The sequence below is a fragment of the Phyllobates terribilis genome, unplaced genomic scaffold (genome assembly GCF_046119375.1).
Source record: "Phyllobates terribilis strain yellow unplaced genomic scaffold, ASM4611937v1 Scaffold_1__5_contigs__length_1240528914, whole genome shotgun sequence".
Classification (NCBI taxonomy): domain Eukaryota; kingdom Metazoa; phylum Chordata; class Amphibia; order Anura; family Dendrobatidae; genus Phyllobates; species Phyllobates terribilis.
In genome coordinates, this window is record NW_027362761.1 from 1,199,172,876 (window position 1) to 1,199,195,923 (window position 23,048).

At 46.4% G+C, this 23,048-nt stretch overlaps 1 protein-coding gene across 17 annotated transcripts in view; it reads left to right on the forward strand.

Annotated features, from left to right (window-relative positions):
• Positions 1 to 22,060, forward strand: part of SLC4A11 (solute carrier family 4 member 11) — a 461,140-nt gene extending 439,080 nt beyond the window's left edge. For 16 of the 17 annotated variants that reach the window (XM_073649336.1, XM_073649316.1, XM_073649348.1 and 13 more), the window contains 5 exons: positions 7,221 to 7,389; positions 11,684 to 11,857; positions 14,669 to 14,864; positions 16,332 to 16,501; positions 18,873 to 22,060. In XM_073649336.1, the coding sequence (XP_073505437.1) occupies positions 7,221 to 7,389; positions 11,684 to 11,857; positions 14,669 to 14,864; positions 16,332 to 16,501; positions 18,873 to 18,936 (773 nt within the window). In that variant the 3' untranslated portion in view covers positions 18,937 to 22,060. The remainder of the gene's footprint in view (positions 1 to 7,220; positions 7,390 to 11,683; positions 11,858 to 14,668; positions 14,865 to 16,331; positions 16,502 to 18,872) is intronic. The other variant, XM_073649323.1, reaches the window with a different exon arrangement.
• Positions 22,061 to 23,048: the final 988 nt, after the last annotated feature.

The following is a 23,048-nucleotide window of genomic DNA, read 5'->3' on the forward strand; positions in this document are numbered from 1 at the left end:
AGTTATATTCTTGTACATAGGGGGCAGTATTACAGTAGTTATATTCTTGTACATAGGGAGCAGTATTATAGTAGTTATATTCTTGTACATAGGAGCAGTATTATAGTAGTTATATTCTTGTACATAGGAGCAGTATTATAGTAGTTATATTCTTGTACATAGGAGCAGTATTATAGTAGTTATATTCTTGTACATAGGAGCAGTATTATAGTAGTTATATTCTTGTACATAGGGGGCAGTATTATAGTAGTTATATTCTTGTACATAGGGGGCAGTATTATAGTAGTTATATTCTTGTACATAGGAGCAGTATTATAGTAGTTATATTCTTGTACATAGGAGCAGTATTATAGTAGTTATATTCTTGTACATAGGGGGCAGTATTATAGTAGTTATATTCTTGTACATAGGAGCAGTATTATAGTAGTTATATTCTTGTACATAGGAGCAGTATTATAGTAGTTATATTCTTGTACATAGGGGGCAGTATTATAGTAGTTATATTCTTGTACATAGGGGGCAGTATTATAGTAGTTATATTCTTGTACATAGGAGCAGTATTATAGTAGTTATATTCTTGTACATAGGGGGCAGTATTATAGTAGTTATATTCTTGTACATAGGGGCAGTATTATAGTAGTTATATTCTTGTACATAGGGGGCAGTATTATAGCAGCTATGTTCCTGTACATAGGAGCAGTATTATAGTAGTTATATTCTTGTACATAGGGAGCAGTATTATAGTAGTTATATTCTTATTCATAGGAGCAGTATTATAGTAGTTATATTCTTGTACATAGGGGCAGTATTATAGTAGTTATATTCTTGTACATAGGAGCAGTATTATAGTAGTTATATTCTTGTACATAAGGGCAGTATTATAGTAGTTATATTCTTATACATAGGAGCAGTATTATAGTAGTTATATTCTTGTACATAGGGGGCAGTATTATAGCAGCTATGTTCCTGTACATAGGAGCAGTATTATAGTAGTTATATTCTTGTACATAGGGGGCAGTATTGTAGTAGTTATATTCTTGTACATAGGAGTAGTATTATAGTAGTTATATTCTTGTACATAGGAGCAGTATTATAGTAGTTATATTCTTGTACATAGGGGCAGTATTATAGTAGCTATATTCTTGTACATAGGAGGCAGTATTATAGTAGTTATATTCTTGTACATAGGGGCAGTATTATAGTAGTTATATTCTTGTACATAGGGGGCAGTATTATAGTAGTTATATTCTTGTACATAGGAGCAGTATTATAGTAGTTATATTCTTGTACATAGGAGTAGTATTATAGTAGTTATATTCTTGTACATAGGAGCAGTATTATAGTAGTTATATTCTTGTACATAGGAGCAGTATTATAGTAGTTATATTCTTGTACATAGGAGTAGTATTATAGTAGTTATATTCTTGTACATAGGAGTAGTATTATAGTAGTTATATTCTTGTACATAGGGGGCAGTATTATAGTAGTTATATTCTTGTACATAGGAGCAGTATTATAGTAGTTATATTCTTGTACATAGGGGGCAGTATTATAGTAGTTATATTCTTGTACATAGGAGGCAGTATTATAGTAGTTATATTCTTGTACATAGGAGGCAGTATTATAGTAGTTATATTCTTGTACATAGAAGCAGTATTATAGTAGTTATATACTTGTACATAGGAGCAGTATTATAGTAGTTATATTCTTGTACATAGGAGCAGTATTATAGTAGTTATATTCTTGTACATAGGAGCAGTATTATAGTAGTTATATTCTTGTACATAGGAGTAGTATTATAGTAGTTATATTCTTGTACATAGGGGGCAGTATTATAGTAGTTATATTCTTGTACATAGGAGCAGTATTATAGTAGTTATATTCTTGTACATAGGGGGCAGTATTATAGTAGTTATATTCTTGTACATAGGAGGCAGTATTATAGTAGTTATATTCTTGTACATAGGAGCAATATTATAGTAGTTATATACTTGTACATAGGAGCAGTATTATAGTAGTTATATTCTTGTACATAGGAGCAGTATTATAGTAGTTATATTCTTGTACATAGGAGCAGTATTATAGTAGTTATATTCTTGTACATAGGAGTAGTATTATAGTAGTTATATTCTTGTACATAGGGGGCAGTATTATAGTAGTTATATTCTTGTACATAGGAGCAGTATTATAGTAGTTATATTCTTGTACATAGGGGGCAGTATTATAGTAGTTATATTCTTGTACATAGGAGGCAGTATTATAGTAGTTATATTCTTGTACATAGGAGGCAGTATTATAGTAGTTATATTCTTGTACATAGAAGCAGTATTATAGTAGTTATATTCTTGTACATAGGAGCAGTATTATAGTAGTTATATTCTTGTACATAGGAGCAGTATTATAGTAGTTATATTCTTGTACATAGGGGCATTATTATAGTAGGTATATTCTTGTACATAGGAGCAGTATTATAGTAGTTATATTCTTGTACATAGGAGCAGTACTATAGTAGTTATATTCTTGTACATAGGAGCAGTATTATAGTAGTTATATACTTGTACATAGGAGCAGTATTATAGTAGTTATATTCTTGTACATAGGAGCAGTATTATAGTAGTTATATTCTTGTACAAAGGAGTAGTATTATAGTAGTTATATTCTTGTACAAAGGAGTAGTATTATAGTAGTTATATTCTTGTACATAGGAGCAGTATTATAGTAGGTATATTCTTGTACATAGGAGCAGTATTATAGTAGGTATATTCTTGTACATACGAGCAGTATTATAGTAGTTATATTCTTGTACATAGGAGCAGTATTATAGTAGTTATATTCTTGTACATAGGGGCAGTATTATAGTAGTTATATTCTTGTACATAGGGGCAGTATTATAGTAGTTATATTCTTGTACATAGGAGCAGTATTATAGTAGTTATATACTTGTACATAGGAGCAGTATTATAGTAGTTATATTCTTGTACATAGGAGCAGTAACATAGTAGTTATATTCTTGTACATAGGAGCAGTAACATAGTAGTTATATTCTTGTACAAAGGAGTAGTATTATAGTAGGTATATTCTTGTACATAGGAGCAGTATTATAGTAGGTATATTCTTGTACATAGGGGCAGTATTATAGTAGGTATATTCTTGTACATAGGGGCAGTATTATAGTAGGTATATTCTTGTACATAGGGGGCAGTATTATAGTAGTTATATTCTTGTACATAGGAGCAGTATTATAGTAGTTATATTCTTGTACATAGGGGGCAGTATTATAGTAGTTATATTCCTGTACATAGGAGCAGTATTATAGTAGTTATATTCCTGTACATAGGAGCAGTATTATAGTAGTTATATTCTTGTACATAGGGAGCAGTATTATAGTAGTTATATTCTTGTACATAGGGGGGCAGTATTATAGTAGTTATATTCCTGTACATAGTGGGCAGTATTATAGTAGTTATATTCTTGTACAGATGGAGCAGTATTATAGTAGTTATATTCTTGTACATAGGGGGCAGTATTATAGTAGTTATATTCTTGTACAATGGGGGCAGTATTATAGTAGTTATATTCCTGTACATAGGAGCAGTATTATAGTAGTTATATTCTTGTACATAGGAGCAGTATTATAGTAGTTATATTCTTGTACATAGGGGCAGTATTATAGTAGTTATATTCTTGTACATGCGGTCAGTATTATAGTAGTTATATTCTTGTACATAGGGGCAGTATTATAGTAGTTATATTCTTGTACATAGGGGCAGTATTATAGTAGTTATATTCTTGTACATAGGAGCAGTATTATAGTAGTTATATTCCTGTACATAGGAGCAGTATTATAGTAGTTATATTCTTGTACATAGGAGCAGTATTATAGTAGTTATATTCTTGTACATAGGGGCAGTATTATAGTAGTTATATTCTTGTACATGCGGTCAGTATTATAGTAGTTATATTCTTGTACATAGGGGCAGTATTATAGTAGTTATATTCTTGTACATAGGGGCAGTATTATAGTAGTTATATTCTTGTACATAGGAGCAGTATTATAGTAGTTATATTCTTGTACATAGGGGCAGTATTATAGTAGTTATATTCTTGTACATAGGGGCAGTATTATAGTAGTTATATTCTTGTACATAGGGGCAGTATTATAGTAGTTATATTCTTGTACATAGGAGCAGTATTATAGTAGTTATATTCTTGTACATAGGGGCAGTATTATAGTAGTTATATTCTTGTACATAGGGGCAGTATTATAGTAGTTATATTCTTGTACATAGGAGCAGTATTATAGAAGTTATATTCTTGTATATAGGGGCAGTATTATAGTAGTTATATTCTTGTACATAGGAGCAGTATTATAGTAGTTATATTCTTGTACATAGGGGGCAGTATTATAGTAGTTATATTCTTGTACATAGGTGCAGTATTATAGGAGCTATGTTCCTGTACATAGGGGCAGTATTATAGTAGTTATATTCTTGTACATAGGGGGCAGTATTATAGTAGTTATATTCTTGTACATAGGGTGCAGTATTATAGCAGTTATATTCTTGTACATAGGGGGCAGTATTATAGTAGTTATATTTTTTTTCTTTTTATGCCTTTAAATATGATTTTTCTGATTATTGGCCATTCTCTGTAATGCTCAGTAACCACCCATAAGTTACGGTTCCCTTAAAGGGGCTATCGGAGACTATTTTTTTTATTTTTGCTATTGGAGTAAGAGCTAACAGACAGGTAGTTGCTTCCTTTCTGCCTGTTGTGCCTGGCTACGATCCCTGCCGGTACAGAAGCCACAGACCTCTCCTGCCGGCAGTTTAGCAGCTTCCTCTGACGTCATGTCGACAGAGCAGCAGCTTCTCTTCCACCCTGCTCTGTTGACGGGTCGTGACTGACGACGTCTTGCTGATTGACAGCTGGATCCCCTCTGCCTAACTGTGGGAAGCCGGCTGTCAATCAGTATAGCGTTGGATGTCCACATCCCGGCAGAAGGGCTCCTCTGTTGACGTGGAGCAGATGAATCGCCGGCAGGAGCCATCGGTGGCCGCGTTGCGTTTAATTGACAGGTTACATCTTATCTTTCGTCGTCTCCTGATAAGTAATCCTCGTTATTACGCTTTGTGCTGGGGTAACGGCAGCCCTGTTCTTACCGTGCGTGGGCAGTAATTCCATGCCGTGACGCTCTTGGTCGTTGGCCGGCGTGAATTCCTATCACTCGCCACCAGCGGACGCACATCCGTGGTATTATGAGCGTCCACCTTTATTTTCCAGGGTGCCATCAGATTCCTTTTGACTAAAGCGATTGCTCAAATTCAATCCCCCAAAGGTGTTTAATTGTTCACATTAAATAACAGGAAGAGAAATCAATGTCTCCGTCTCCAGATGTTCGGGGGGCCGCGCGGCGCGGGCCTTTTCTTTCCACATTTGGCCTCTGCCCGGCCACCTCCATACTCGGGGGCAATGGGAACTGATTCAGATCAATTTGGCAAAAAGGAGAGACCTTTCCACCCCAGGAAGACCCGGCTGGAAGAGCCAAGAATTCTCTCCGTCCTCCGGTGACGTTAGCAATGTAATGGAAACGAGTCGCTCATCGCCGCTGTTATTCACCACTCGTCAATATCTGATTGTTTTTTTTTTTTCTTTTTATACCTTTTTGGAAATTATTCTGTTCAGTCAGGAACACTGGAGACAAAAGATTGTGATATAAAACTTATTTTTCTTTCATACTGTTTTCTAGTCCTTTAAATGCAGCCAGCAGTGTAAAGCATGGAGGACGACTTGGGCAGTATCCTGAGCGTTTTGTTTGGTGTCTGAGTCCTGCACCAAACAGCAGGTTTTATGCCCATGAAATATTTGAGTCCTCCATGATCTTTAGAAGGTGCTGGAGTTCCTCAAAGTTGGATTTCTGCCAAGTTTTGGGGGCTCTCGTGCCTGAAAAGTTTGATAACTATTATTGTAGAGGTTAAATGACCCTGGAGATATTGATAATGAGAATATACTCCATTGCTTACACTGCTTGAAAAAAGTGTAATTGGTTTTTTTTTGTTTTTTTTTTTTACTTTGTTCATTCGGGCTATGGAGATTGATGGAAAACTTTTGCCAAGTGTTACCGCTATAAACTTTTCTAAACCATTGGTTATTTTTCAACGGTAACTTTTAAAAAAAAGTTAAGAACTCCAGCACAGTAAGCAAATTATGTCCCAAGGGTCCTGGTCGATTGAGTCTTGTACATGGCACTTCCTTCAATCCTCCGTCCTCTAGAAAGTCTGACATTGCTTAGGGAAAGGTAGTGGCCTGGGCAAGGAAGGGGAGCGGCCGGCGCCTGGGCAAGGAAGGGGAGCGGCCGGCGCCTGGGCAAGGAAGGGGAGCGGCCGGCGCCTGGGCAAGGAAGGGGAGCGGCCGGCGCCTGGGCAAGGAAGGGGAGCGGCCGGCGCCTGGGCAAGGAAGGGGAGCGGCCGGCGCCTGGGCAAGGAAGGGGAGCGGCCGGCGCCTGGGTAAGGAAGGGGAGCGGCCGGCGCCTGGGCAAGGAAGGGGAGCGGCCGTCGCCTGGGCAAGGAAGGGGAGCGGCCGTCGCCTGGGCAAGGAAGGGGAGCGGCCGTCGCCTGGGCAAGGAAGGGGAGCGGCCGTCGCCTGGGCAAGGAAGGGGAGCGGCCGTCGCCTGGGCAAGGAAGGGGAGCGGCCGTCGCCTGGACAAGGAAGGGGAGCGGCCGTCGCCTGGGCAAGGAAGGGGAGCGGCCGTCGCCTGGGCAAGGAAGGGGAGCGGCCGTCGCCTGGGCAAGGAAGGGGAGCGGCCGTCGCCTGGGCAAGGAAGGGGAGCGGCCGTCGCCTGGGCAAGGAAGGGGAGCGGCCGTCGCCTGGGCTGGGAAGGGGAGCGGCCGGCGCCTCGGTAAGGAAGGGGAGCGGCCGGCGCCTCGGTAAGGAAGGGGAGTGGCCGCGCACATGCGCAGGGAAGGGGAGTGGCCGGCGCACATGCGCAGGGAAGGGGAGAGAGGGTGGCGCAGTGCGTTTTCTTTCTGTTCAGCGCTTTTGGCGGTTCTTTCTCCCATGATGTGGAAAGTCTGTAGCGCCATTGGGATGTAATAGTTTGTAGCGGTAAAGCTTGATGGCCGACTACCTAAGGCTGAAAACCCCTGTAAATCTGTATTTTGCGCTCCCAGTATATGCGACGCCTTCAGTCATTGACACTCAAATTTATTTTTTCTTTCCAGTCTCCTTGTTTAATTACGTTGAAACGGAGGATCTGTTTGTGATGGCGCCGTTCAGGTCGATGTCCTTGGGGGCCATCGCCGCCTCCATGGGCTTGGGCTTCATCCTGTCCATGTTGTTCTTCATAGAGCAGAACATTGTGGCGTCTCTCACCAACGCTCCTGAGAACAGGTCAGTAAAAAAAAAAAAAAAAATTTTATAAAGAAGTGCAATGCTTACAAGCTCAATAGTAAAGAGCTTGTAAACACTGCGCGCATGTGCTGCTTTCTTGCAGAGGTGGTCGGTCTCCAAGGCAACAAAGAGTAAACAAACAAACAAAAAAAAAGTGTCACTATCTCAAGAACAGCTGAAAATTTTAACAAGCTGTAAATTAAAAATGTGCTTGTTTTTACAAGCTCTATCCACAAATATAGCTATTTTTCACGATGGGAATAACCTTCTAAATACTGAATCTTCTAATGTTGCTTTGGTATAAGATAAGTCCCCTCTCCCCATCATCAAGTGCAGTAATTGCTGGTCTGGACATCGTCTCCCCTTAATCTTATTACGTCAGGCCGTGAACAGATGAGTCACATTACAGATCTTGTCCCAGGCTATGACATGAACCTGATGGATCTGGTATGTTTGTTTTTTTTTTTATAATTACATTTCTTTGGCGTTGGACGTGTCTGTTGCGGTGTGCGCCACTGAAGCTCCTGTCAAGCCTGTCCATGCCCCCTGTTCTTTCTGCCTCCTTCAGGACACTGAAGTCAATTTTATCTTTTTGTTCCCTGTACGACACAGCTCCATCTCTGCTATTTTATAAAGGGGCACCCAAAAAAATCATACATTTATGTCAACCTTGTGAAGTATGGAGCTGTACGCCTATACAGTGACCTACGTCTGCGGCGTCAGGAAATTCTCCCGGTGTATATATCGGACTGTCACGGCAAATGCCAAGGGGATAGACCCCAATGTGTCATGTACACCCCCATAGATCTACAGATGGTCTGGGAGGAGGCAAACAGGACATGTACGAGGAGAGATACAGGACTTTATTAATAATGCTAGATTAATCCTACACACAACCAAATGACAGATAAAAAATCCATAAGATAAATTAAAAAAAAAAAACACGAGACCTAAAAAAACTGCAGGGAATAAAAGATGTATAAAAGAAATAAAAAAAATATATAATAAAAAAAAAAGAAAAAAAACATCCATAAAATAAATGAACAAAGGATGTAAAAAACACATAAAGGACATTAAAAAACAAGTGAAAAGACAGATTAAAATTATACATAAAAAAAAAAACACTCCTAAAAGAAATAAAAAAGAAGTAACAAAGGATGTAAGAAAACACTTAAACCGGACATGTGACACAAAGGACACATTAAAAAATACATAAAATAAAAGACGCACAAAACTCGTATGACAAAAAATAGTTCATAGGGTGTAAGACGCCACGCAAGGGGCGTAAGGGACTCCTAAAGAAACTCACAATATAAATGGAAGTAGACAGTAAGCAGCACGTATCACACATAACAAAAACATCCCTACAGTCACCGGAGAGAACACGTCAAAAAGGTGTAATTATAGAAATGTGAGTATAAATGTAATACCGCCACACACACACACACACTAATACCGCCACACACACACTAATAATACCGCCACACACACACTAATAATACCGCCACACACACACTAATAATACCGCCACACACACACACTAATACCGCCACACACACACTAATAATACCGCCACACACACACTAATAATACCGCCACACACACACTAATAATACCGCCACACACACACACTAATACCGCCACACACACACTAATAATACCGCCACACACACACTAATAATACCGCCACACACACACACTAATAATACCGCCACACACACACACTAATAATACCGCCACACACACACTAATAATACCGCCACACACACTAATAATACCGCCACACACACACACTAATAATACCGCCACACACACACACTAATAATACCGCCACACACACACACTAATAATACCGCCACACACACACTAATAATACCGCCACACACACACACACTAATAATAATACCACCACACACACTACCATGATAGTAACGTAAAGTCCAGTCGATGATGGAAACAAATGGGACAAAAAGCGACAACCGCCCCATTAGTTGCTGTAGGTAGTGCGCGGGTGTGTCTGGTGGCACTGGCTTCGCCCCCATCAGTTGCTGTAGGTAGTGCGCGGGTGTGTCTGGTGGCGCTGGCTCCGCCCCCATTAGTTGCTGTAGGTAGTGCGCGGGTGTGTCTGGTGGCGCTGGCTCCGCCCCCATCAGTTGCTGTAGGTAGTGCGCGGGTGTGTCTGGCGGCACTGGCTTCGCCCCCATCAGTTGCTGTAGGTAGTGCGCGGGTGTGTCTGGTGGCACTGGCTTCGCCCCCATCAGTTGCTGTAGGTAGTGCGCGGGTGTGTCTGGTGGCACTGGCTTCACCCCCATCAGTTGCTGTAGGTAGTGCGTGGGTGTGTCTGGTGACACTTGTTCTGCCCCCATCAGTTGCTGTAGGTAGTGCGAGGGTGTGTCTGGTGGCACTGGCTTCGCCTCCATCAGTTGCTGTAGGTAGTGCGCGGGTGTGTCTGGTGGCACTGGCTCCGCCCCCATCAGTTGCTGTAGGTAGTGCGCGGGTGTGTCTGGTGACACTTGCTCTGCCCCCATCAGTTGCTGTAGGTAGTGCATAGGTGTGTCTGGTGGCGCTGGCTCCGCCCCCATCAGTTGCTGTAGGTAGTGCGCGGGTGTGTCTGGTGACACTTGCTCTGCCCCCATCAGTTGCTGTAGGTAGTGCGCGGGTGTGTCTGGTGAGGCTGACTCCGCCCCCATCAGTTGCTGTAGGTAGTGCGCGGGTGTGTCTGGTAGCACTGGCTTCGCCTCCATCAGTTGCTGTAGGTAGTGCTCAGGTGTGTCTGGTGGCGCTGGCTTTGCCTCCATCAGTTGCTGTAGGTAGTGCTCAGGTGTGTCTGGTGGGGCTGGCTCTGCCCCCATCAGTTGCTGTAGGTATCGCACGGGTGTGTCTGGTGGGGCTGGCTCCGCTGCCATCAGTTGCTGTAGGTAGTGCGCAGGTGTGTCTGGTGGCACTGGCTTCGCCTCCATCAGTTGCTGTAGGTAGTGCGCGGGTGTGTCTGGTGGCACTGGCTTCGCCTCCATCAGTTGCTGTAGGTAGTGCGCGGGTGTGTCTGGTGGCACTGGCTTTGCCTCCATCAGTTGCTGTAGGTAGTGCTCAGGTGTGTCTGGTGGCACTGGCTTTGCCTCCATCAGTTGCTGTAGGTAGTGCGCAGGTGTGTCTGGTGGCGCTGGCTTTGCCTCCATCAGTTGCTGTAGGTAGTGCTCAGGTGTGTCTGGTGGGGCTGGCTCTGCCCCCATCAGTTGCTGTAGGTATCGCACGGGTGTGTCTGGTGGGGCTGGCTCCGCTGCCATCAGTTGCTGTAGGTAGTGCGCAGGTGTGTCTGGTGGGGCTGGCTTCGCCTCCATCAGTTGCTGTAGGTAGTGCTCAGGTGTGTCTGGTGGGGCTGGCTCCGCCCCCATCAGTTGCTGTAGGTATCGCACGGGTGTGTCTGGTGGGGCTGGCTCCGCCCCCATCAGTTGCTGTAGGTAGTGCTCAGGTGTGTCTGGTGGGGCTGGCTCCGCCCCCATCAGTTGCTGTAGGTATCGCACGGGTGTGTCTGGTGGGGCTGGCTCCGCCCCCATCAGTTGCTGTAGGTAGTGCTCAGGTGTGTCTGGTGGGGCTGGCTCCGCCCCAATCAGTTGCTGTAGGTAGTGCGCAGGTGTCTGGTGGCACTGGCTTCGCCTCCATCAGTTGCTGTAGGTAGTGCTTAGGTGTGTCTGGTGGGGCTGGCTCCGCCGCCATCAGTTGCTGTAGGTATCGCACGGGTGTGTCTGGTGGGGCTGGCTCCGCCCCCATCAGTTGCTGTAGGTAGTGCTCAGGTGTGTCTGGTGGCGCTGGCTTTGCCTCCATCAGTTGCTGTAGGTAGTGCTCAGGTGTGTCTGGTGGGGCTGGCTCCGCCCCCATCAGTTGCTGTAGGTATCGCACGGGTGTGTCTGGTGGGGCTAGCTCCGCCCCCATCAGTTGCTGTAGGTAGTGCTCAGGTGTGTCTGGTGGGGCTGGCTCCGCCCCAATCAGTTGCTGTAGGTAGTGCGCAGGTGTGTCTGGTGGCACTGGCTTCGCCTCCATCAGTTGCTGTAGGTAGTGCTTAGGTGTGTCTGGTGGGGCTGGCTCCGCCGCCATCAGTTGCTGTAGGTATCGCACGGGTGTGTCTGGTGGGGCTGGCTCCGCCCCCATCAGTTGCTGTAGGTAGTGCTCAGGTGTGTCTGGTGGGGCTGGCTCCGCCCCCATCAGTTGCTGTAGGTATCGCATGGGTGTGTCTGGTGGCGCTGGCTGCGGGGCGTGCCCTGCAGGACGGCTCACTGTGCGGCTCTTTGGTTTTCAGGCTGGTGAAGGGGACGGCGTATCACTGGGATCTCCTCCTTATTGCCCTTATTAACATCGGACTCTCCACGTACGGATTGCCCTGGATCCACGCCGCCTTCCCACACTCCCCAATGCACGTACGAGCGCTGGCCTTCGTGGAGGAGAGAGTGGAGCACGGCCACATCTACGAGACGTAAGTGCCCAGCCTTCACTCCATGTACGAGCTTCTCCTCTGTTATCAGCCATGTGATGCCAAACATCATGTAGTTTTGAGTCCGGTCCTAACTAGTCATCCATTTCATTATGGACTGCCAATGTCTCACAATGCAAATTCAATGCACTCAGCAAGCCCTTCATCAGGCCGCAGTTCACATCACAACCACTGGGTGGCCACATATAGTCACATAAATGGCATGAACCTCTCTTGACAGAGTATTTATTTCACACCGGTTATTTCAGAATATTTTATTCCAAGAGGAACGGTAGAAGACATCTGATCCTCTTCATTACAGAGGAGGATCAGAAGAAAGACGTACATCCTCTGAAATCACAAAATGACACTTTTTATCATCATGTTGTTCTTCGGTATAAATACTCTGATGCTTAATGCAGTCGATGGTCAGTTTTTTGCTGATACAGTGCACCAAACCCCCTGCATAGACATAGATGCAATGTATAACATGCTGGTTATTTCCGACCACCAGGGGGGGTGGCATTACATACAGATTATACAACCACCACTAGGGGGAGCTCAGTACATACAGATTATACAGCCACCACTAGGGGGAGCTCACTACATACAGATTATACATCCACCACTAGAGGGAGCTCACTACATACAGATTATACAGCCACCACTAGAGGGAGCTCACTACATACAGATTATACAGCCACCACTAGGGGGAGCTCACTACATACAGATTATACAGCCACCACTAGGGGGAGCTCACTACATACAGATTATACAGTCACCACTAGAGGGACTCACTACATACAGATTATACAGCCACCACTAGGAGGAGCTCACTACATACAGATTATACAACCACCACTAGAGGGAGCTCACTACATACAGATTATACAGCCACCACTAGAGGGAGCTCACTACATACAGATTATACAACCACCACTAGAGGCAGCTCACTACATACAGATTATACAGCCACCACTAGGGGGAGCTCACTACATACAGATTATACAACCACCACTAGAGGCAGCTCACTACATACAGATTATACAGCCACCACTAGAGGGAGCTCACTACATACAGATTATACAACCACCACTAGAGGGAGCTCACTACATACAGATTATACAGCCACCACTAGAGGGAGCTCACTACATACAGATTATACAGCCACCACTAGGAGGAGCTCACTACATACAGATTATACAGTCACCACTAGAGGGAGCTCACTACATACAGATTATACAGCCACCACTAGAGGGAGCTCACTACATACAGATTATACAGCCACCACTAGGAGGAGCTCACTACATACAGATTATACAGTCACCACTAGAGGGAGCTCACTACATACAGATTATACAGCCACCACTAGGGGGAGCTCACTACATACAGATTATACAGCCACCACTAGAGGGAGCTCACTATATACAGATTATACAGCCACCACTAGAGGGAGCTCACTACATACAGATTATACAGCCACCACTAAGGGGAGCTCACTACATACAGATTATACAGTCACCACTAGAGGGAGCTCACTACATACAGATTATACAGCCACCACTAGAGGGAGCTCACTACATACAGATTATACAGTCACCACTAGAGGGAGCTCACTACATACAGATTTATACAGCCACCACTAGAGGGAGCTCACTACATACAGATTTATACAGCCACCACTACAGGAGCTCACTGCATACAGATTATACAGCCACCACTAGAGGCAGCTCACTACATACAGATTATACAGTCACCACTAGAGGGAGCTCACTACATACAGATTATACAGTCACCACTAGAGGGAGCTCACTATATACAGATTATACAGTCACCACTAGAGGGAGCTCACTATATACAGATTATACAGCCACCACTAGAGGGAGCTCACTACATACAGATTATACAGCCACCACTAGAGGGAGCTCACTACATACAGATTATACAGCCACCACTAGAGGGAGCTCACTACATACAGATTATACAGCCACCACTAGAGGGAGCTCACTACATACAGATTATACAGTCACCACTAGAGGGAGCTCACTACATACAGATTATACAGCCACCACTAGAGGGAGCTCACTACATACAGATTATACAACCACCACTAGAGGGAGCTCACTACATACAGATTATACAGTCACCACTAGAGGGAGCTCACTGCATACAGATTATACAGCCACCACTAGAGGGAGCTCACTACATACAGATTATACAGCCACCACTAGAGGGAGCTCACTACATACAGATTATACAGTCACCACTAGAGGGAGCTCACTGCATACAGATTATACAGCCACCACTAGAGGGAGCTCACTGCATACAGATTATACAGCCACCACTAGAGGGAGCTCACTACATACAGATTATAGAGAATGTTTTGTGTTCCCTAAGCGGAAGATTTGGAGCTTTGTATCAGAAGAGCTATATGGGCAAAAATCATTACTTTTCACATGCAGCACAGCAAAATGCAAGCTATTGCACCCCGGTATCAGCCATTTTATGCTCAATAAGGCTCTGATGGTGGCATGGGATGACATGAAGGTCGTCTAGCGTTGCACCTTTCTCTTCTGTACGAGACTCCTCTTTCCGTCCACTGACTGTAAGCCGCGTCCTGAACATATATATTTCCAGCTTTCTCTATGTAAAAACTTGCAGTACTTTTCCTAACACTATAAATACTTCCCGGATATGTGGCCACAGGGGGGCGCCTCCTTATCATTATTTTCAGGGCTCATGTCGCTGGGTGTTGTTGCATTTCCCGCCATTCTCCAGCCGTGGTCCTGACCGGTTTGTCCCCGTGTTTCTCAGGATCGTCTGTGTGAAGGAGACGCGGCTGACCTCGCTGGTCGCTAACCTCCTGGTGGGCCTCTCCATCTTCCTCCTGCCGCTCCCGCTGCAGTGGATCCCCCAGCCCGTCCTGTACGGCCTCTTCCTGTACATCGCCCTGACCTCCATTGACGGCAGCCAGCTCTTTGAGCGGGTGGCTCTGCTGTTGAAAGAGCAGGTAGGTGGATGGCGGCGGGAGGGTGCGCAGGATGTGCCGCAGGTAGAGCAGCACTCAGTGCTTCCCCAGGATGTGCACTCGTTGTGTGTGTCAGTGACCGGCGGATCACATCAAAGACCCCATTGTGTTATGGCGAGACCCTCAACCTATATCCCAGCGCCGCGCGCTTCCTGCCTGGGTCATAGGATCCGACCTCGTCCTACGGCAAACAATGACCGTAAAGCACAAGAAAGGCAGAAAACTGTCATAAATCACGTGACTGCTGTATCCTTCTGTATACACCAGTGTACCGTACAGGGGCCTATAGCTATGGGACGTACGGATACACGGTGTATACAGGAGACGGATATGGGACGTACAGATACACGGTGTATACAGGAGGCGGACATGGGACGTACAGATACACGGTGTATACAGGAGGCGGACATGGGACGTACAGATACACGGTGTATACAGGAGGCGGACATGGGATGTACAGATACACGGTGTATACAGGAGGCGGACATGGGACGTACGGATACATGGTGTATACAGGAGGCGGACATGGGACGTACAGATACACGGTGTATACAGGAGACGGATATGGGACGTACAGATACACGGTGTATACAGGAGACGGACATGGGATGTACAGATACACGGTGTATACAGGAGGCGGACATGGGATGTACAGATACATGGTGTATACAGGAGGCGGACATGGGACGTACGGATACACGGTGTATACAGGAGACGGATATGGGACGTACAGATACACGGTGTATACAGGAGGCGGACATGGGATGTACAGATACATGGTGTATACAGGAGGCGGACATGGGACGTACGGATACACGGTGTATACAGGAGACTGACATGGGACGTACAGATACACGGTGTATACAGGAGACGGACATGGGATGTACAGATACACGGTGTATACAGGAGGCGGACATGGGACGTACGGACACACGGTGTATACAGGAGGCGGATATGGGACGTACGGACACACGGTGTATACAGGAGGCGGACATGGGACGTACGAACACACGGTGTATACAGGAGGCGGACATGGGACGTACGGATACACGGTGTATACAGGAGGCGGACATGGGACGTACAGATACACGGTGTATACAGGAGACGGACATGGGATGTACAGATACACGGTGTATACAGGAGGCGGACATGGGACGTACAGATACACGGTGTATACAGGAGGCGGACATGGGACGTACGGACACACGGTGTATACAGGAGGCGGACATGGGACGTACGGATACACGGTGTATACAGGAGGCGGACATGGGACGTACGGACACACGGTGTATACAGGAGGCAGACATGGGACGTACGGATACACGGTGTATACAGGAGGCGGATATATGGAAGGTGCAGGCACAAGGCGGCACCATCACTATATTGGTGTCTACGTACGGCTTGTTTTGGGTCCGCAGTTTGTGTGACTATGTTGTGTTTCCCCCGCAGACGGCGTACCCCCCGACCCATTACATCAGGAGAGTCCCCCAGAGGAAGATCCACTACTTCACGGGGCTCCAGGTCCTGCAGCTCCTCATCCTGTGCGGATTCGGCATGTCCCCGCTCACCTACATGAAGATGATCTTCCCACTCATTATGATAGGAATGATACCGATCAGGTGAGTCCAAATCTGAGCTAATCTACTCAGTGGTCAGAAGAGCTGACACTTCACAGGGAAGGAGCCTGCACATAAGAGCTGACCCTCTACAGGAGAGAGGACACTGCCCATAAGAGCTGACACTCTACAGGAGAGAGGACCCTGCCCATAAGAGCTGACGCTCTACAGGAGAGAGGACCCTGCCCATAAGAGCTGACACTCTACAGGAGAGAGGACCCTGCCCATAAGAGCTGACACTCTACAGGAGAGAGGACCCTGCCCATAAGAGCTGACACTCTACAGGAGAGAGGACCCTGCCCATAAGAGCTGACACTCTACAGGAGAGAGGACCCTGCCCATAAGAGCTGACGCTCTACAGGAGAGAGGACCCTGCCCATAAGAGCTGACGCTCTGCAGGAGAGAGGACCCTGCCCATAAGAGCTGATGCTCTGCAGGAGAGAGGACCCTGCCCATAAGAGCTGACGCTCTACAGGAGAGAGGACCCTGCCCATAAGAGCTGACGCTCTACAGGAGAGAGGACCCTGCCCATAAGAGCTGACGCTCTACAGGAGAGAGGACCCTGCCCATAAGAGCTGACGCTCTACAGGAGAGAGGACCCTGCCCATAAGAGCTGACGCTCTACAGGAGAGAGGACCCTGCCCATAAGAGCTGACACTCTACAGGAGAGAGGACCCTGCCCATAAGAGCTGACACTCTACAGGAGAGAGGACCCTGCCCATAAGAGCTGACACTCTACAGGAGAGAGGACCCTGCCCATAAGAGCTGACACTCTACAGGAGAGAGGACCCTGCCCATAAGAGCTGACACTCTACAGGAGAGAGGACCCTGCCCATAAGAGCTGACACTCTACAGGAGAGAGGACCCTGCCCATAAGAGCTGACACTCTACAGGAGAGAGGACCCTGCCCATAAGAGCTGACACTCTACAGGAGAGAGGACCCTGCCCATAAGAGCTGACACTCTACAGGAGAGAGGACCCTGCCCATAAGAGCTGACGCTTTGCAGGGGAGAGGTCTCTGCCCATAAGAGCTGACGCTTTGCAGGGGAGAGGTCTCTGCCCATAAGAGCTGACGCTTTGCAGGGGAGAGGTCTCTACCCATAAGAGCTGACGCTTTGCAGGGGAGAGGACCCTGCCCATAAGAGCTGATGCTTTGCAAGGGGAGAGGTCTCTGCCCATAAGAGCTGATGCTTTGCAAGGGGAGAGGTCTCTACCCATAAGAGCTGATGCTTTGCAGGGGAGAGGTCTCTACCCATAAGAGCTGACGCTTTGCAGGGGAGAGGTCTCTGCCCATAAGAGCTGATGCTTTGCAAGGGGAGAGGTCTCTACCCATAAGAGCTGACGCTTTGCAGGGGAGAGGTCTCTGCCCATAAGAGCTGATGCTTTGCAAGGGGAGAGGTCTCTGCCCATAAGAGCTGACGCTTTGCAGGGGAGAGGTCTCTGCCCATAAGAGCTGACGCTTTGCAGGGGAGAGGTCTCTACCCATAAGAGCTGACGCTTTGCAGGGGAGAGGTCTCTGCCCATAAGAGCTGACGCTTTGCAGGGGAGAGGTCTCTGCCCATAAGAGCTGATGCTTTGCAAGGGGAGAGGTCTCTGCCCATAAGAGCTGACGCTTTGCAGGGGAGAGGTCTCTGCCCATAAGAGCTGACGCTTTGCAGGGGAGAGGTCTCTACCCATAAGAGCTGACGCTTTGCAGGGGAGAGGTCTCTGCCCATAAGAGCTGACGCTTTGCAGGGGAGAGGTCTCTACCCATAAGAGCTGACGCTTTGCAGGGGAGAGGTCTCTGCCCATAAGAGCTGATGCTTTGCAAGGGGAGAGGTCTCTGCCCATAAGAGCTGACGCTTTGCAGGGGAGAGGTCTCTGCCCATAAGAGCTGACGCTACTGTAGAGCAAGGGTTGGAGATGTTGGGTGACATTGGTCTCCTTGAAGAAATGAGTTTTTAATACTGGGAACAAGTTTAATGGTCTGAGGTTCCCAGTTGCATAGACTGGGTGCAGCATGGGAGAAGTCCTGTAGATAAGGGCAGGCGGACATCCTTCTAGATTCTGGGTCACCTTAAAAATTAAAATCTTCTCCATAATCACCAGCCTTGGATAACTTTCAATCGCTGACTTGGCAGAACAAGGTTTTGCCTGGCTGAAAGTAAGAATGTCCACGTGTGGTGAGAAGTCTCCATCAGTGAGGCGTCCTAGCACGGGCATCCTTGCACTCGACTTCTTGCCGCTTGTCTTTTTTTTCCTTTTCTGCTTCCTCCTCCTTTTCCTTGTGTGTTCTTTTCCTTTATCCCTTTTTCCTCTTTCCACATCTCCTCCCGTAGCCGCTCCCAGTAAGAAGTCTCCTCCTGCCGCTAAGACTCCTTCCTTTCTTCCGTAGATACAACCTACTACCCAAGATCATCGAATCCAAGTACCTGGACGCTATGGACGCCGAACATTAGGACGAGCCTCGACACACCGCGCGCGCTCTTCTTCAATGACGGAGGAATTGTAGGGGTTTAATATTTTTCCAGGGGAGGGGTGTTTGGACTTTATTTTCACCGTTGCAACTTTTTGGATTTGTACAATGACGATCGACCAAAGTGGAGCCGGACGGAGACGCAAAGATACAGGACCATGAACAGGTCCTGCTGTGTCGGAGGCGCGCTCCACTCTCCCCTCTGGTTTTGTGTTGATTTGTTTTTTGGGTGTATTATTATTTTTTTTTTTTTTAAGTATTTTCTGTATCCAATGTGTAATTTTTTGAAGACTTTTCCAGGATTGTGAACGGGCCAAAAAAAAAGTAAATCTACACGAATATATATATAATTTTTTTTTTTTTTTTTTTTTTTCTCTTGCAATACTTTTTAAAGTGAATTTTTTGGTCTCGGCACCACCAGCGGATTGGGGGCACGACTCCGGGAATGAGGTCTGGGTCGCCTCTTCTTTTTTTTTTTTTTTTTTTTTTTTTTTCTTTTTTCAGGTTGAGAAATAAAGGACTTTATAACTTTCGTGGCAGTGGCAATGTCTACAGAGCAACCAAAAGTATTCATATATATATATATATTTTTTTTTTTCTTTTTGTAGCGGTTTCTAGACCCACCCCAGAATGTAAGCTAATTTTTACATGTTTTTGGACTTTATATATATTTTTCTTTTTTTTTTTTTTCTACGTGTGTTTGAAGCAAAGACCTATGTGATCTGTTAAATTTGCACAACAGCCACTTGGCGCTGCGCACAAATTCACTCAGATACCTACAACTTTTTTTGCAACGCTTGGATTTGTTTTTTTTTTTTTTTTTTACCTCCATGCATACGTGCTCCGCAACGCATTGATGATGCATGTTTTATGTATAATGTTTATACATCACTAATGGAAGGTGTCATACTAAAGGGTTTTTTTTTCTTTTATGACCTTCTTCTGGAAGTCCGATGGGGGATGACAAGCGTTTACGCTCTCCGGTGTAGAGTCAAAGCTCTTCGAAGCATGGAGGAGCACGCTCTTGGCCAGTTGTGTTTGTCGTTCCTACAGGACCTTCCATCTTTTATCATCTCATCTGAGGTCTGAATCCAAAGAATAACTTACTCATGAGTCTTCTCTTCCATCCCGAAGACTGGCGGACCCCCGGATCCGCTCAGACCTTGGACCATAGCATCTCACCAAAGATACATTGTTTGGCACCCGTTACACTGATGTTTTGTCCTCTCGGATGCTGAATGTTATTTCCTGCAAAATGCAGGGTCTTCATCGCCTTTCGCAACCTTTCCCCCCCCTCGTTCCCCTATAACAGAATCTTACAGGGGTCCCAGACGGGCCCAGATTCTGGCGTATCTGATGTGAATTTTGCATGGTGACTCCGATGGACGGCTGTTACATTTTACCCGAAAGGATTATTTTTGTACATGCTGGTTGTTGGATTGAGGTCTATGCTGTTTATGACGTTGGCATTTTGTTCTGTTCCTCTATTTGCAGTGATGTTTTTGAGTTTATTGTTTTTTTTTTTTGTTGTTTTTTTTTCTTGATTTATATAAACTCTTCCCGGTTACTTAAGACGGCAATTCATGTTTTTGGGCGAAGAAACAATCCTTTCCCCCTCTGACATGGAGCATGCTGCCAATTTTATATGGATACTAAGTATCACAAGGAGCACAGAATTCAAAGGTGAAAACTTTATATAAAAAAAACAAAAAAACGAGGGACGTCGTGGATATACGTTGACCTTTCTGTCGTAAATTTCAGTTATGTTTGCATCAAGACCTCTGATGGATCCATCTACGGTATCGTCCGCAAGGGGCTGGGAGCTGTGCATGCTTCCTTACGAGATGGCCACCGGTATCATCCACGAGGGGCTGGGAGCTGTGCATGCTTCCTTACGAGATGGCCACCGGTATCATCCACGAGGGGCTGGGAGCTCTGCATGCTCCATCACGAGATGGCCACCGGTATCATCCACGAGGGGCTGGGAGCTGTACATGCTCCGTCACGAGATGGCCACCGGTATCATCCACGAGGGGCTGGGAGCTGTGCATGCTCCATCACGAGATGGCCACCGGTATCATCCACGAGGGGCTGGGAGCTGTGCATGCTCCATCACGAGATGGCCACCGGTATCATCCACGAGGGGCTGGGAGCTGTACATGCTCCATCACGAGATGGCCACTGGTATCATCCACGAGGGGCTGGGAGCTGTACATGCTCCATCACGAGATGGCCACCGGTATCATCCACGAGGGGCTGGGAGCTGTACATGCTCCGTCACGAGATGGCCACCGGTATCATCCACGAGGGGCTGGGAGCTGTGCATGCTCCATCACGAGATGGCCACTGGTATCATCCACGAGGGGCTGGGAGCTGTGCATGCTCCAGCACGAGATGGCCACCGGTATCATCCACGAGGGGCTGGGAGCTGTACATGCTCCGTCACGAGACGGTCACCGGTATCATCCACGAGGGGCTGGGAGCTGTGCATGCTCCGTCACGAGACAGTCACCGGTATCATCCACGAGGGGCTGGGAGCTGTGCATGCTCTGTCACGAGATGGCCGCCGGTATCATCCACGAGGGGCTGGGAGCTGTGCATGCTCCGTCACGAGATGGCCGCCGGTATCATCCACGAGGGGCTGGGAGCTGTGCATGCTCCGTCACGAGATGGCCGCCGGTATCATCCACGAGGGGCTGGGAGCTGTGCATGCTCCGTCACGAGATGGCCGCCGGTATCATCCACGAGGGGCTGGGAGCTGTGCATGCTCCATCACGAGATGGCCGCCGGTATCATCCACGAGGGGCTGGGAGCTCTGCATGCTCCATCACGAGATGGCTACCGGTATCATCCACGAGGGGCTGGGAGCTCTGCATGCTCCAGCACGAGATGGCCACCGGTATCATCCACGAGGGGCTGGGAGCTGTGCATGCTCCATGTCAGAGGGGACCTTTATATACTATATATCCGATTCCTACATAAGTGCTGCTTTCCGTCTACTGTTTGCTACCAGCGGGTCAATTTTGTAAATATTTTGAGATGTTTTGAATCAAAGAGAACAGAGCACCGAAGAAAAATTCTTTTAATAAAAGATGGTTTGGAAAAGAGCGGCCTGGTGTGATGGATTATTGCTTCGGATGTTCCTGGATGGATGAGTTTCATTTTTAGAAGTTTAGCACAGGGAGCCCCCAACTCAGTCCGCCCCGTTACATTCCCCCCCCTCCTTTCCCAATGTTCTGCTAATCACCCCCAGTCCCCTTTTTTATTTCCAGGCCACATCCTATGACTGCTCCTCTCTTCTCGGTCTGGCCCCCTCTCCATTGTCCAATCATTTAATGATTTATATCACAGTGGCCGATGTCCCCCTATAACTGGGCTTGTTAGAGGTTTGCACGGATAGGCGTGTAGTCCCTTCAGCTGGTTGTCCACTTGGCCGCTGTTTGTGGACACCAGTGGAGGTTCTGGATTCTTGCTCGTGAGTGGAATGGTTACTGCCACCCCTTGACAGGGAGAGCACATTTCTCTCCTGAAATACTCCTTTACTGCTTAGAAACCTCATTGCACCAGTCTGGGACCTTTGTTTGTCTCCTCACATCATTATCACATTCCCTAGTTCTCAGTGCAGTGATTCCCGACTATTCGGTGCCTACATAAGGTGCTGTACCTACCCCTAAAATTTTTTCTTTTTTTCTTACCTACCAATACATTTTCAAGTGGACTAATTAAATAGAAAACCACAAAGCCCACAATCTGTAACTAGTTCTGACTTTAGTCCTCCTCTCCTTGACAGCTTAGACTAGAAGTTCTTGGACATCTGTATATAGGTGCGTGACCGCGTCTATGCTTACACATTGCACCTCCCAAATGTCCTGCTTTTAGCAGAAAAGTGCCACAAAAAAAGGAACCGGTCAATGAACACGTTACTAAAAGCTTGTTTTCCCTAAATATTTTAGGGGCTGTTCCTCAGGGGCAGGGCTTTATATCCTGAGAAATGTTACTGTGCATGCCTTTTTATATTAAAATGATTACATTTCCATTCATAACAGATTCTTGATAACTTCGCCAGATCGGTTTTCTAATGGTCTCAACCTCAGG